The 16,419-nt window shown below is 45.2% G+C and overlaps 1 protein-coding gene across 1 annotated transcript in view; it reads left to right on the top strand.

Annotated features, from left to right (window-relative positions):
- Positions 1-16,202: 16,202 nt before the first annotated feature.
- LOC119468735 (translation initiation factor IF-2-like) overlaps positions 16,203-16,419 on the top strand; it is a 5,502-nt gene continuing 5,285 nt past the window's right edge. Inside the window, exon 1 of the mRNA XM_037732949.1 lies at positions 16,203-16,308. Within this exon, the coding sequence (XP_037588877.1) occupies positions 16,203-16,308 (106 nt within the window). The remainder of the gene's footprint in view (positions 16,309-16,419) is intronic.

Raw genomic sequence — 16,419 nt, 5'->3', positions numbered from 1 at the left:
AAGACCACTAAGCCACTGGGCATGGTGGCTCACACCTGTAATCCTAGCAATTTTGGGAGGCCAAGGCAGGTGGATAACCTGAGGTCAGGAGTTCGAGACCCAGCCTGATCAACACGGAGAAACCACGTCTCTACGAAAAATACAAAATTAGCCAGGCGTGTTGGTGCATGCCTGTAGTCTCAGCTACTCAAGAGGCTGAGGCAGGAGAATTGCTTGAACCTGGGGGGGCAGGGGTTGCGGTGAGCCGAGATCGTGCCATTGCACTCAAGCTTGGGCAACAAGAGTGAAACTCCATCAAAAAACAAAAAAGAAAGAGGAAGGAAGAGAGGGAGGGAGGGAGGGAGAGAAGAAAAAAGTTAAGATGGTGAATTTTATGAGTATTTTACCACAATTTTTACAAATCTGGAAAATAGATGGTGACAAGTGTGGAATTAGGGAGACTCCTTAGATGTTTTAGTTATCTATTGCTATGTAAAAAACAAACCCTAAACTTAGTGGCTTAAAACAACCACCATTTTATTATCTCTTATTATTCTGCAGGTCAGGAAGGCTCAGCTAGGTGGTTCTTCTGCTCCATTGGGGGACAGCAAAAAGTGTGGGGACAGTAAAAAGCTGGGCTCAGCTGGAACACTGCCTCTCACACTCCATGCAGTCTGGGGCCTCTTCCTCTTCACGTGGTCTCTTCACTTGGTGTCTCCTGCATAGATACGAGTACCTACACTTCACACAAGTAGCTCAGGGGTCTCAGAAATATAAAATCCTTCTTGATACTTAGGTCAGAAGTGCACAGCATCACATCCTGCACATTCTACAGGCTAAAGTGAGTGGCAGGTGAGCTGAGATGTCAGTGTCGTACAAGCAGTCATCAAAGGAAGACTGCTTCACTGAGGACCATCTTTGCAGTCGAGCCATACAGGAGGCGGCTGCAGCCATCCAGATGACAAAGAACGAAGGCTTAGGGCAGGATCATAGCAGCGAAGATGGTAAGAAATGCTTGATTTGGAATGTATTTTAAAGACAGAATCAGTGAGATTTGCTGACGGCTCAGATATGAAGTAAGAGGGGAAAAAAGGAATTAAGGATGAGTCTAGGTTTTGGGCCAAAGCCACTGAGTGAGTGGTGGGGTCGGGCATTCATCAGGCAGCAAAGCATCACCAGGGGCAGCCAACTTAAAGGAGCCTTGGAATCAAGTCCTTCCTCTTTTGTTTATCCCCATGTTACCTTAGTAACTGGATTTCTACTTTCTGATCTGAAAGATGAGGATGAGGATACCTGCTTACCCCATCCTGTAAGGTCATCATAGGATCAGATGAAATCTTATACATAACAATAGTTGTCGTGAGTTTGTTGCACATGTAGTGGCCACAGAAAAACCTCCACCTTGAAATCATGAAATCCAGTTCCAGTCCCAGGTCTGTCTCAGATTTGCTGAAGGAACTTGGGCAATTCATTGAACCTTGCCTTGACTGTCCCTTAGCTGTAAAATCAGGCAGGCCATTTTATCTGTCCTGCCTATGCTAAAGAAATTTTCGTGAAAATTACTCACAAAAACATAAAACACATTTTTGAAAAGGCATAAAATGGCAAATAAAAATGTCTCATTATTGCATCACTAATTACAGACCCAATATCTAGGCTTGGGGAAAATAAAATCCTTGGAGTCTGTAAAATCCACCCATTCTCATGTGACCCAGGGGTTCCAGGTTTGGCTTACGGAACGGCCAAGGGGAGAATACCATTCAGAGCTGCTGTAAAATACAACCCATAATTGCAAGTCAATCATACACATGGCATGAGGGTTAGTGAGTTATTCATCATAATGGAATACAGATAACAAGCTCATGTTTGTAGCACTTTGACTCTAAGGGAAATTGTTTTGTTGCTTGATTTTTTAATGCACTGGATAACTAACAGGTGAAAGTACTAGGTCACGTCACAGAAGCAAAGAAACCACAGGAGCTAAGGGATAAAGGCCCAAATAAACCTCTCTCCTCAAAAGTGAGTGTGTGGGCCGGGCACAGTGGCTCACGCCTGTAATCCCAGCGCTTTGGGAGGCTGATGCAGGTGGATTGCCTGAGCCCAGGAGTTCGATACCAGACTAGGTAACACGGTGAAACCCTGTTTCCAGAAAAAATACAAAACTTAGCTGGGCATGGTGGTGCACACCTGTAGTCCCAGCTACTCTGGAGGCTGAGGTGTATCCTTTGAGCCTGGGAGGTCGAGGCTGCAGTGACCAAGATGGCGCCACTGCACTCCAGCCTGGGCAATAGAGTGAGACCCTGTCTCAAAACAAAACATAAAAAAACGTGAAGTGAGTGTAGAGAGTGTATGATACGTGGGGCCAGGCCAGGTTCTAGAACCCAGGGCAAGGACAGCAGGACAAGAAGTTCAGCAACTCCAGTAGCCACAGAGAGTTTTGGGTTTTAAGGTCTTATCTGAAAGACACCCACACACGAAATAGCCTGGTATTCAATTTATTCTCTGTAGAAGAACAAAAGACCGAGTCAATGCTGCAAGGATGTGAACTTGGTTTTGGAGGCAGTCGGGAGCGGCCATTTAAACACTAAACCATCCCCTTCAGGCAGGAAGCACATATATACCAAAGGACAGGGAAAGCAGTCATCTCTTTGAGAAAGAGTGCTTCTGTTTTCATTATCCTTTAAGGCTGTAGTCAGTGTTGAGCAATAATAAGTAAACTGGCATGCGGAAAAAAATGCACCCAAATCACAGGCGTACACAATAAAAATGCTATTACAGACTTTTGCCAACATAAATAGTTTTTTAAATGAGGCTGCTAAGACTGGCATCCCAGACGCTACCTGAAAAAGAGTCATGTTTATATATTCCAGCAGTTGCACCAGTCGCCGGTCCCGGCCTGCTACCACAGAATGGACTGGGTAATTATTTTGGAATGAATATCAGTGTAGACAGGTTGTGGGGCAAAGAAGGAAGACATGGATCGAAGTGGAGAGAGCACAAAGCGCAGAGAAAAGGGACTTGATGCTCAATGGGGAGAAATTGAAGAGGACAAAGGAATAGGAAGAATCCAGGCAATAAGGACGGTTTACTGGGAATCCTGTTAAACTACACGCCTCAGTTGTACCTAAACACAGGCTTCACTTGGTGATTTCGTCTTTGCATTTAGCAACCATCCCGGATGGTCAGGGTGCAAATTTCTTTGCTTTCTTCCATACTGGTGAACATACTGCAATAATTAATGAGTATTCAACAGAAGCATAATAATGCTGGCTTTATCAGAGTTAACCCATGTATACATGAACTCATAGATGTCAAGGGGGCCTAGTCCTAGTCACAAAAGGGGGGCACATTGGAATTCCAGGTGGAGGTCAAACGTCAATGTGAATGATGTAAAGTGAGCAAAAGGAAGGATCTCCTGACAGTGGGGAGTGGTGAACACAGGAGGCATAGTCAGAAGAGCTGGCGGAATCCCAGAGCTATGGGTCTGCCCCAAGGAGGAGACATAGGCCAGAGTAGCCTCTGCATTCCCCGCTCCCTTTTGAATGTCCAGGTGCAGAACACTCGCTCAACTGGGAAGGATGCTTGGACCTGAGACTACGGACCACCAGCTGGAGAAGGTGTGGGGGGCTTGAAGGTCTACCAAGTGAGTTTCAGCTTCCTCCGTAGATCCTATCAGGCACAGTTTTGAGTCCTTGGGGCGTGAGTAAAGAGATGAACACGTGCAGCCAGCAGCTGAGAAAGTGGGACTGCAGCGGGATGGGATCACCGCCATCTGGAGGCCCCACCAGGGCCTCTAAGCAGGACTCAAATCAGTCTGCTCTCCTCACCCCCTCCCAGAGGACCTCCCTCCACACTGGGCTCCTTAAGCCAGTGGCACCACCATCATCCTAGTTTCTGGCTCCAAACCTAGAGCCATCCCTGCGCCATATGCTGCTGCTGCTGCTGCTGCTGCCACTGCTCCCCCGTCACTCATTGCAATCTGTCTTCCACCAGGTCCTTAAGACTTCTCTCCCCTCCATCCTTTCTTTTCAAGCCCTTCTGGCCTATTCAAGCTTAAGTCATTTCTCCTCTGCCGAAGCTTCCCCTTCTTCTCTCATTTCCTTCATCCTTCCAGATCACCCTGACGTCAATTCCAGATTGATCTTCTAATACACTACTTGGATCATACCATTCCTCTGCTCAAAAACTTTCCAGCGTTCCCCCTTGTCTGCAGGACAAACCCTGTCATTCAAGACTCTCCCCAGTCCTGCTGCCTTAAACTTTCTGACCTAACCCTCTGTCACAGCCAGAGCCGCCTTCCATTTTCTCATTGCCACACATCTGCTGCTGTGAGAATTTCTGCTCTGCCTAGACTCGGTTTACTCACCATCTCCACGGCTTGGCCTCAACCTGCCTGAAATATGTCTCTTCCCTGAATGCACAATACACTTGGAGTCTCTACCATCCTTCTCACTACCTGTGACAGCTCAACTGTTTTACATAACGTTGTGCTATTATTTAACGTTTTGCCTCTTTCCATATCCACATCCCAATCAGGTTGAAATTTTTTTGGTCTGCAAGCACCATCCAGGGTTTAACTTTTTATGTGCCCCAGCCTGGCACCCTGAACAGAGTAAGTACTCACTAAGTATTTATTAATTTAAGAGGGGGGGACCTTACGAACGTTCTTCACTGACTTCCAAAAGGCTTTAGCCCCCATTGAGGCAACACTCCCCATGACCCAGGGCGAGCATCCGACCTCCTCTGACCTTTACAGCTCAGCTCCGGTGAAAAATTCAAGAGCTTTTCTAGGAATGCCTGCCATGAGTCAAAGTTCTGCCAGCAAAGAGATTTCATGAAGATCTCAGGTTTTAACCCAATAAGGTGGAGGCTAATTTTGGCTCATGACTCATTAATCTCCACAACTGGGGTCAGGAAGACAGGCCCTGCCCTCACATTGCGAGAGCACATCCTCACCCCCCGCAAGGACACACACGCGCCACCGTGCGCAGACCTAGGCCGAGGCAACATCATATCCATGGCAGTTTTGAAACTTTATTCCCAAGTAGCCCATGGAATTGAATTTCCGATATCCGAGTGCACACGCGGATGTGCATCTTCCATTACTTGTTTAGGCAGACTATAAAACGTCACTGTAGAGAAGTCACCAATTGATGAACAGGTTACAGGCTTCAAGTTCGTTGGTTGGCTACTTGGAACTTAGAAGTGTTTCTCTCTGAAAGCAAGAGTGCCTGGGTTTTCCAGCCAACCTGCACAAACCCATTTAACCCTTAACGTACTGCATTATACTACCACAACGTGATTTTTATTCTATTCATGAGGGGTTTGCAAATGTGAATGCCTGAAGTGGCCAGGTGGACAATACATAAGCAAGGAGAGTCAGACCAGGGGCATAGCGCATGACAGACACTGTCCTGCACATGCTGCCTCTAAAAGGGGCCACCAGCTACTCCAGGCTCCAGCATCAGACGGCTGCCCTGGGAGAATGCAGACCCAATGTGGCACATCAGGAGAAGCCAAAAACCAAATTGTTATGTGAGATAGTTGGCAACTAATTTGAAAATTTTTTCAACACAGTGCAAATGAAACAAGATCTATCAGTAAGCTGAAATTGGCCCAGGCTTGCAACCTCTGCTCAATAATGTTGTATTATTTTATATGTGAATACCTCAGCCTAGGTCTGCGCACGGTGGCACGTGTGTGTACTTGTGGGGGGTAAGGATGTGCTTTTGCAATGTGAGGGCACGGCCTGTCTTCCTAACCCCAGGACACAGTATTTTGTGTAGAAAATGCATTTTAATTTCTACCAGTCAACACCAGAAAAGCATTTTCCCCTCTTCTGGCTCTTCCTGGGCACTATCCCCGAGGTAAGGCACTACTTTGTGTGAGAGAAGGCTGAGGTCTCTGTGATTCCAAGAACCCAAGGCCCCGTCACTGAGTTTGAGGATGTGACCTCTCCACTCCTTCCTCGTGTGTCAAGGTCATGGGTCCACAGGGTGTGTGGAAATTAGGGCCCACCTATGTTCTGCTTTTGTGGTGGTAGTGGGGATTTATTATTGCTCTACTGTTTTTGTCTCTGTTTTCTTCTGATTTTAAATGTTACATACGTTACCTAACAGCACATTTGGAAAATTTCCCCTCCTAAAAGTAATCACTCATTTTTGTTGTTGCTGCTGTTGTTGTTTTTATAGACAGAGTCTCACTCTGTCACCCAGGCTGGAGGAGAGTGCAGTCTCGGCTCACTGCAACCTCCATCTCCGGGGCTCAAGTAATCCTCCTGCCTCAGCCTCCTGAATAACTGAGACTACAGGTGTGCAACACTATGCCCAGCTAATTTGTTGTATTTTAGTAGAGACGGGATTTCACCATGTGACCCAGAGTGGTCTCAAACTCCTGAGCTCAGGCAATCCACCCAACTCGGCCTCCCAAAGTGCCAGGACTACAGGTGAGCCACCACGCCCAGCTGTAAAAGTAATCACTGTTGATGATTGATTTTTTCACTCTCTCCTTTTAAAAAGTTTCTCACATTATACAAGTGTCATGTGTTAAATGATGTCCCTGCTTTAAACACCTGTGTCCACATCCTAATCTCTAGAATCTGTGACTGTGACTTTATTTGGAGAATGGTCTTTGCAGATACAATAAAGTTGAGGATGTTGAGATGAGAAAGTCACCGGATTCTCTGGGTGGGTGAGTGTCTTTATAAAGAAAGAAAGACACACAGACACACAGAAGAGGAAGAAGTAATGTTACCAGGAAGATAGAGATTTGAGCGATGTGGCCGCAAGCCTAGGAGTGCTGGCAGCCCCTGCAGTTGGGAGGGGCAAGGAGCAGGTTCTCTTTCAGAGCCTTCACAGTCCTGCCAGATTTTGGACTTCCAGCCCCCAAAATTGTGAAAGAATTAAATTTCTGCCTTCCCAAGTTGTGGTAATTTGTTATGGCAGCCCAGGGAACCAATACAACAAGTAATACCTGACAAATGCAGAATGTAATTAATTCAAACAATACAGGATTACACCAAGTAAAAAGAGAGATAGTCCTCTACATGCTGCACAAATCCCACTCCATTCCCCCACGAATAGTAACTGTTTTTAGGCCTTTTACTATGGACTTCACACACACACACACACACACACACACACAGAGGTTTATATATATTTTATGTGCTTTTAAATGAATGAGATCATAGTATTTTGCTACTTGCTCTTTTTAAAATTCAGTATTTCTTGGGGATATTTGCATGTCTGAACATAAAGATCTGCCTTATCCTCCTCATTAACTGCAGTATATTCTATGAACATAGCCTATGTCATTGTTTTCATTAATTCTAAACTTATGAAAGTAACAATATTACGATAATAAATCAAAGTTGACTCACTTGGCTACAGTTGAAACTATTTCTCCCCTTTTCAATCCACACGTTATAATATGTATCTGTGTGTTCACCAAGGATTTCTGGCTCTCCACCTGCTGCCATTGGAATTGGGTGTGCCCAAGTGACTTGCTTTGGCTAGTGCTGTGAGCAGGTGACTTGTGTCATTTCCAATGGGAAGCTTGTGCTCAGTTTGCCTCATTCTTTTTCCCCTGCCAAGCAATTGCAGAAGCACTGAGAGGGTGCTCACCATCAGACTAGGTCTCCTGATGAGCTTGACAGAGCAGAGAGACATATTGTGTGAGTGAGGAATAAACCTTTGTTGTTTAAAACCACAGAGCCTGAGGCCTTTTTGCTACTGCACTATAACCCAACCAATCACAACGGAGTATATAACTGATATCATATGTACAGATAGATAGATAGATACAGATATATAGGTATAAAACTGAAGAAAGCTTAATACAAGTATCTTGACAGACAAAAGTGTGCTTTATTACAGCCTGCTCAGTATTAATTAACAGTATTACTTTGTTTTTGAGACAGGGTCTCACTCTGTCGCCCAGGCTGGAGTGCAGTGGTGCAGTCACGGTTCTCTGCAGCCTTGGCCACCCCAGGCTCAAGCAATTATCCCATCTCAACCTCCCGAGTAGCTGAGACTACAGGCATGCACCACCATGCCCAGCTAATTTTTTTGTATTTTGTAGAGTCAGGGTTTCTTTCTTTTTGTGTGTGTGTGTCTTTTGTTTCTTTTTTAAATTTCTTTTTTTTTTTTAAGAGACAGGGTCTCGCTATGTTGCCCAGGCTGGAGTGCAGTGGCTATTCACAGGCGCGAACCCACTACTGATTAGCACGGGAGCTTTGACCTGCTCTGTTTCCGACCTGGGCCAGTTCACCCCTCCTTAGGCAACTTGGTGGTCCCCCGCTCCTGGGAGGTCACCATATTGATGCTGAACTTAGTGTGGACACCTGATCGGCATAGCGCACTACAGCCAGAACTCCTGGGCTCAAGCGATCCTCCCACGTCACCCTCCCGAGTAGCTGGGACCAAAGGCAAGCGCCACTGCGCCCGGCAGTTTTCTTTTTTTGAGATGGAGTTTCACTCTTGTTGTCCAGGCTGGAGTGCAATGGCAGTCTCAGCTCACTGTAAACTCCGTCTCCCAGGTTCAAGTGATTCTCCTGCCTCAGCCTCCCAAGTAGCTGGGATTACAGGTGCCTGCCACCACGCCCAGCTAATTTTTCTGTTTTTTTCTTAGCCAGGGTTTCCCCACGTTGGCCAGGCTAGTCAGGAACTCCTGACCTCAGGTGATCTGCCCACCTCGGCCTCCCAAAGTGCTGGGATTACAGGAGTGAGCCATCGTGCACTGCCTGAGACAGGGTTTCACCATGTTGCCCAGTCTGGTCTGGAATTCCTGGGCTCAAGCAATCCACCCACCTCAGCCTCCCAGAGTGCTGGGATTACAGGTGCAAGCCACTGCACCCAGCATCAATATTACTAACAGTACAATTTTACTTCCTAGTCATTTTTCCTTTTTACATTTTCATTAAGATGATGAACTTAGTGACAAAGGAAATGAAACACCACATTTTCAATATCACAAATATCACACTAGCCATAAATCAATAAATATGTTTGGTAAATACGCAGGTTCATGGCATTGCTTTCAAGTCTAGTAAATGCCACGATGCTCGGCGCCTATTAAAAAACAATGGGTTTCAGGTTGTTTTCCCACAGTTTCATGTATATTTGAAATAACAACACTCTGTGTGCTCAGAGAACACCCCTTCTCTCTTGCTCGATTGGCAGGTGCTGTTAGCTGCACGGAGGAGGAAGTACTGTTCTCTGATCAACAGTGATGCCTCAAGCTGATTAAAGAACATTGTTTGTAGAAATGGAAGGGGATCAAAATGCCTTTCGTTCTCCAAGTCAGAAAAGATAAGGCCCTGAAGCCTTAAATGGTAAACACGACAAGAGCCTTACGGTCTCAGTGAAAGATACCTAAGATCCAAGCCCTTTCTCTCCAGGGAGGAAGAATATTTTTTAATGACATCTCTTAAAATGTCAGATTTAATAGGAAAAAAAAAGTGAAAAGGAAAGCCCTCTGCTTCCCCCACCCAAACACTGCAATCAGAGAAGGTTCCTTAATGACAGCTCTGACCCTGTTGCAATTCCACACGGAAGATGAGCAGCAAAGACCCACGGGCTCCCGCTCTCCTAGGCTTGATCACAGCAGCCAGATGCACAATGATGGAGGCCTCTGATGATGATGACATTTTATTTAAAATTCAAATCTTCACAAAATGCCAGGCTTGCCATCACCTGGTATGAAAAGTCTTGAAGAGAGGATCCCAGTCTGGAAAATACAGCCTCACTCTTCGCAGGTAGGAACAAAGAAGAGCGTTCTCACCCACAAGACCCCCCCAGCCTCACTGCCCTCTCCAAGTGGGTCTTGTTTGTAGGACCGGAAGGGGATCAAAGTGCCTTCAGTTCACTGCCCTCTCCCCAAGTTAAGCTTGTGTTAGCAAAAGCAGCTGGGCACCATACAAGGATTCCTGAGTGAATTCTGGGCCTGGTGTAAATCAGTCCTACTGAAGATGAACAGCCTGTGGGCTAATACATATTGGCAGAGTTCTGTGCCCCTCAGCTTGAACTAACTGAGGCAGCATTAGCCATATTTACTTTTGTCTAGCCTCTGGATTACTAGCCTGGTTCCCCTATTCCTTTTTTTTTTTTCTTTTTTGAGACAGTCTCACTCCGTCATCCAGGCTGGAGTGCAGTGGCATGATCACAGCTCACTGCAACCTCTGCTTCCTGGATTCAAGTGACTCTTTTGTCTCAGCCTCCTGAGTACCTGAAATTGTAGGTGCAAGCCACCACACCCAGCCAATTTTTGTATTTTTAGAGAGATGAGATTTGGCCATGTTGGCCAGGCTGGTCTTGAACTCCTGGCCTCAAGTGAGTCACCCACATCGGCCTCTCAAAATGCTGGAGACTTTTTTAAGAATATTATTTATGCTGCTCTCAAATACTTAACAAATACTACTGTTTTAAATATAGTTTATTGAGTTAAAATGATTATTATGAATCATGGCAGGCAGAATTCTGAGACGGCTCCCAAAGCTTCCTGTGCCCTGGTGTACACATTTTTCCTATTCAGTTAAATGCTAATCCTAAGTGCCACTCTGAAGAGAATTTGTAGATGAAATTGATGATATTTTGTAGATTAAAAAAAAAAATCCCAAATCAGCTGCCCTTAACGTAGGAGATTATCCTCAGTAGGCCTGATCTCATAAGGTGAGGCCATGAAGTGCCTGGCTTCCTCTGATGAAAGAGGTTGGAAGTGTGAGAGGGCATGGCAAGGGTCTGCAGGTGCCTCCAGGAGCTTACAGCACTGCCGGCTAACAGCCAGCAAGAAAATTGGATGGGCACGGTGGCTCACACCTGTAATTCCAGCACTTTGGGAGGCCAAGGCAGGCGGATCACAAGGTCAAGAGATTGAGACCATCCTGGCCAACATGGTGAAACCCCGTCTCTACTAAAAAACACAAAAATTACCTGGGTGTGGTGGCACACGCCTGTAGTCCCAGCTACTCGGGAGGCTGAGGCAGGAGAATTGCTTGAACCCAGGAGGCGGAGGTTGCAGTGAGCCGAGATCGCACCACTGCACTCCAGCCTGGCACCTGGCGAGACTCTGTCTCAAAAAAAAAAAAAAGAGAGAACTGCAGCCCCAGCCCTATGACAGCAAGGAACTAAATTCTGCCAACAACCACATGAACTTGAAAGAAGACCCCAAGCTCCAGAAATGATTGCAGCCTAATCAACACCTTGATTTTGGCCTTGTGAAACCCTGAGCAGAGAATCTAACTCAGCCATGCTCAGACTTCTGATCTACAGAAACTGTGAAATAGGCCAGGCATGGTGGCTCATGCCTATAATCTCAGCACTTCAGAAGGCTGAGGTTGACAGATCACTTGAGCCCAGGAGTTCAAGACCAGCCTAGGCAACATGACAAAACCCTATCTCTACCAAAAAACAAACAAACATTAGCCGGGCATGCTGGTGTGTGCCTCTGGACCCAGGTACTTGGGAGCTGAGGAAGAGGAGGTTGCAGTGAGCTGAGACCGTGCCAGAGCACTCTAGCCTGGGCAACAGAGCCAGACTCTGTCTCAAGGAAAAAAAAAAAAAAGGAAAAGAAAAGAAACTGTGATATAATAAATGATTACGTTTTAAGCTGCTAAATTTGTGATAATCATGCAATAACAGATATCTAGTACAATCAGATATAGCATATTTGCTGTGGCCTAAAATGTAAAGAAAGGTAAGTACAAATGAAATTTTAAATTTTATCTTTCATTCTTCTTCCTTTAGAACCAGATACAAGATAATAGAATGTCTTTTCCTTTATTTATTAAATAATAAAATTTAAATTGGGCCAGGTGAAGTGGTTCATGCCTATAATCCCAACACTTTGGGAGGCAGAGGCTGGTGACTTGCTTGAGGCCAGGAGTTAAAGACTAGCCTGGCCAATATGGCAAAACCCCATTTCTACTAAAAATACAAAAATTACCAGGTGTGGTAGCACGTGCCTGTAGTCCCAGCTACTTGAGAGGCTGAGAGTCACTTGAGAGACTGGGCACAGTGGCTCATGCCTGTAACAGCACTTGAGGAGGCCAAGAAGGTCAGATCATGAGGTCAGGAATTCGAGACCAGCCTGGCCAACATGGTGAAACCTCATCTCTACTAAAAACACAAAAATTAGCCGGGCGTGGTGGCATGCACGTGTAATCCCAGCTACTCGGGAGGCTGAGGCAGAAAATCACTTGAACCCGGGAGGTGGATGTTGCAGCGAGCTGAGATTGCACCACTGCACTCCAGTCTGGGCAACAGAGCAAGACTCCGTAATGAAAAAAAAATTTTAATTAAAAAAAAAAAAGAGAGTCATTTGAATGCAGGAGGTGGAGGTTGCAGTGAACCAACATCACACCACTGCACTACAGCCTGGGTGACAGAGCAAGACTCTGTCTCAAAAAAAAGTTAAATTGAACATTTTAATACCTCTTTCAGATTTATCTAAAACCTAGAAGGTTAGACTCATTACTAAGTACTCCTTATTCTCTTTGTCATTTTTCATAATCTTCCTATTGTAATTATAAGGTTTTAGAATTCAGTTTATCAGTATAATATGTAAAATGGGATTCACTTTCCCATGTTCAGACATACACAGTAACAAAATAGCAAAATAAGCCAAAAGACTATGTAATGCATTCATGCAACGAAATAACTATATTCCACGACTGGTAATAGAAATTCTCTAAGATGGATGAAAAATCAATTTCATCAAATAACATTAATATAGAAATTTAAATAATAGTAGTGTTTCCATTTTGGAAATATAAAACACTATTCACATCACTGAATTTTCTTCTAATCTGCTTCAAGACAAGACTTGTCTTTTTCTTTTCTGTATTAATCATTGAAGCTTAATTTGTAATTAATTTTGGAGCATCAGAGCCTTTCAGCTCCTTGAATAAAGATATTGTTAAAATTCTAAAGTTTTGTCTGTTTGTTTGACTCAATTAATCAGATGCGTTTTAATGCCAAGTTTCCAAGACACACAGGGGACTTTAGCCAAGGCACTCAAAAGAAAAAAAAAACAATGAAGCAGCGCCCCTTAGTGGTAGACGGACAAAATTATCAGTACAGTAAAGATTTTGCTGAGGTATACAATTGGTAAGCACAAAATAATTTTCTCTTTAAAAAATTAGAAAGAATTAAGTAGAACATTTTAGAGTAATCATTGCAAAGTGGATTACGGGGATTCACAGGGTGTTTAGAAAGCCAAAAGGGAGTCACTGCATTGGCTGGGGAAAGTGAAAATCAGGGATTAACATCCTTTAACATTAGGAAATGAGATTATCCCTAATACAAGTAGCAGAGTAATCTCAACAGCCATTTGTCTTCCAATGACTCTTTCACTGAGATAAAGTCCAAATGAAAGTAAGCTGATTTTGTAGATATATGGGGTAATTTCAGGTACAGTATTTACATGACCCTTTAGCATCATTGATTCATTAATATCAATATTCAGCAACATAAGACCTACCAGCTACCCTTTACAGTTGCAATCACTAATGTTCAGGGAAATGAGGGAAGTGGTAGAGTCAATACTTGGATGTCATTGTGTCCAGTTCTGTAACCCTGTAACTGGGTTCATCCATGGTCCACCACATAGAATGTATCCCATCCTAGAACTCCCCTTGTTTGCTAGCTAAAAGGTATACAGCTAAGTCATTACTGTGTGAACTCTGTAGCCAAACTGCTTGGGTGCAAAGTCAGGGTTTCCTGTAATCTCAGCAGTTTGAGAGGACAAGATGGGAGGATGCCTGAGGCCAGGAGTTTGAGACTAGCCTGGACAACATAGCAAGACCCTGTCTCTACAAAAGAACTTAAAACCTTAAAAAACAAAAACAAAAACCCCTGGCTTTGCTTTACATTGAGTGTGTAGCCTGTGGAATCACTTCAGTTTATCTCTACTTCAGTAGAGGTAGCGGCAACAATAACACAGTCAAGACATTGTTTTGAGGATTAAATCAGAAAACACAGCAAGTGTCTGGAGCTGTGCCTGGCACCCAGTAAAAGTCTGAGAAACCTTAGTGGTAATCAGCTGACACTGCATAGATGGACAAATTCTTCAAAGCATCGCAAACTTTGGGTTCATCAACCTCAGGATGCATACCAGCTATCAACAATGGTGAGCTACTTGGGAGGAGCAGACTTTGGATGGAAATAGAACTTCAACATTTGTATTTGGCATACTTCAGTACTGTTTAAATGTGTTACAACATGGATGTTATACTATTGTAATTTTAAATACATAAATACAGAATATTTCAAAGCTTGCTTCAGTAATCCACTCTGGCCCTTGGAGTTCACTTGCTGGAATTTCTTTTTTTTTTTTTGAGACAGAGTTTCTCTCACGTTACCCAGGCTGGAGTGCAATGGCGCGATCTTGGCTCACCGCAACCTCCGCCTCCTGGGTTCAGGCAATTCTCCTGCCTCAGCCTCCTGAGTAGCTGGGATTACAGGCACGCGCCACCATGCCCAGCTAATTTTTTGTAGTTTTAGTAGAGACGGGGTTTCACCATGTTGACCAGGATGGTCTCGATCTCTTGACCTCGTGATCCAACCGCCTCGGCCTCCCAAAGTGCTGGGATTACAGGCTTGAGCCACCGCGCCCTGTCTTGGAATTTCTTTTATATATTTAACACCCCTGTTCTCTTAGACCTTTGTAAAGATGTCCCACCCATCCCCCAGGCTAATTTTTTGATGAGACATTTTGGTTACAATCCAGTAGTTGCTGACGACCGACCGCACTCCAAGAGCACATCTGCAAGAAGGCATGTGTCAATGGTACAAACTCCTCTGCAGTGTAAGCACACTGGTGCTCAGCCTGAAAACTGAAGTCACGCACCAAAGAAACCAAGTCACAGTCACAGATTTCTGTTGGCAACAGAGTACTGAAAGCTGTCACAGCATTCTTCTGTCTAGATGTCAGGCTGTCCATCTGCATTTGGACTGACAAGGAGAGGGAAAACTGAAAGGAGAACTAACCCCCAGGCATACTTCCCAGTGTCACACTGCAGCCCTGACCAAACCGGAACACGGCTGGCCACTGACGCTCTCCCGCCTCCTAGAGAACTGTGCGATTTAGACCTGCTCTAGAAATCCTGAGCAGCTTCTAGTTGGGCGTGGTGGCGGGCGCTTGTAATCCCAGCTACTTGAGAGGCTGAGGCAGGAGAATCGCTTGAACCTGGGAGGCGAGGGTTGAAGTGAGCAGGGATCACGCCACTGCACTCCAGCCTGGGTGACAGAGTGAGACTCTGTCTCAAAAAAAAAAAAAAAAAGAAATCTTAAGCAGCTTCATGAGGACATACAATATCTAGTGAGGGATTTTTGAACAAATAGCCCTACAACTCTTGGACAAGTTCCTTAATCTCCTCTACAAAGACAGTAATTACTTAGGGTGATGACAGCCGCTGTAACAGAAGTTTATTTCCCCCTTACCGGACTCCACTGTGGGCCGGGCGTGGTGGCTCACGCCTATAATCCCAGCACTTTGGGAGGCCGAGGCAGGCGGATGACCTGAAGTCAGGAGTTCCAGACCAGCCTGGCCAACATGATGAAACTCTGTTTCTACCAAAAATAGAAAAATAAGCTGGTTATGGTGGCACATGCCTATAGTCCCAGCAACTTGGGAGTCTGAGGCAAGAGAATTGCTTGAACCCAGGAGGCAGAGGTTGCAGTGAGACGAGATTGCACCACTGCACTCTAGCTTGGACCACAGAGTGAGACTCTTTATCAAAAAAATGTCCACTGTGGATGCTCCTGGGCCAAAGGCAGCGGCAGGGCTCAGCTGTGAACAGTCCTTCAGGGACCCTAGTTGGTGAGGGGTCTGCCATCTCTAATGCTGGCTTCCCAAATCCCCTGGGCATTGGTCTCCAGTTGGTGGAACAGGAAAAGGAGCATGCATGGGAGGTTTTTATGGGACAGGCCTGGAAATGGTGCCATTATATTCTGCCAGCTAGAACTCAGTCACATGGCCGCACCCAACTATCTGCAAGGCAAGCTAGGAGATGTGGTTTATCTGTATGCCCAGAGAAAAAGGGGGCATGGATTTGGCAAACAGAGCCAGAACCAGTCTCTGCCACAAGAAATCACATATTTACACTGAAGAATTGTAATAAAGATTAGAGATAATGTGGTGATGTATCCTTGGCCTATGGGCCCACAGAAGTTGGGAAAGACACGTCAAATGTGAAAAGAGGTGAGCAGTAGAACGCCCAAGCAGAGATGAGACAATGGGCTGAGCTGGAGTCGTCACAAGCAGCAAAGCTTAAGGTGCTAGCAGAGCAGACTGACTCATCTGGGGATAAGGGATTTGCGCTGGGGCACTCAGGTAGGCACTGATGCTGCTCACCAAAGGGCTTCAGTGCTCTGCCTTCAGGCCATGAGGAGGTACGCACTTCCTGCCCCACCGACTCCTATGCTTTTTTTTTTTTTTTTTTTT

Source organism: Cebus imitator, unplaced genomic scaffold (genome assembly GCF_001604975.1).
Source record: "Cebus imitator isolate Cc_AM_T3 unplaced genomic scaffold, Cebus_imitator-1.0 Scaffold485, whole genome shotgun sequence".
Taxonomy (NCBI): Eukaryota; Metazoa; Chordata; class Mammalia; order Primates; family Cebidae; genus Cebus; species Cebus imitator.
This window is presented reverse-complemented; position numbering and strand designations above follow the sequence as displayed.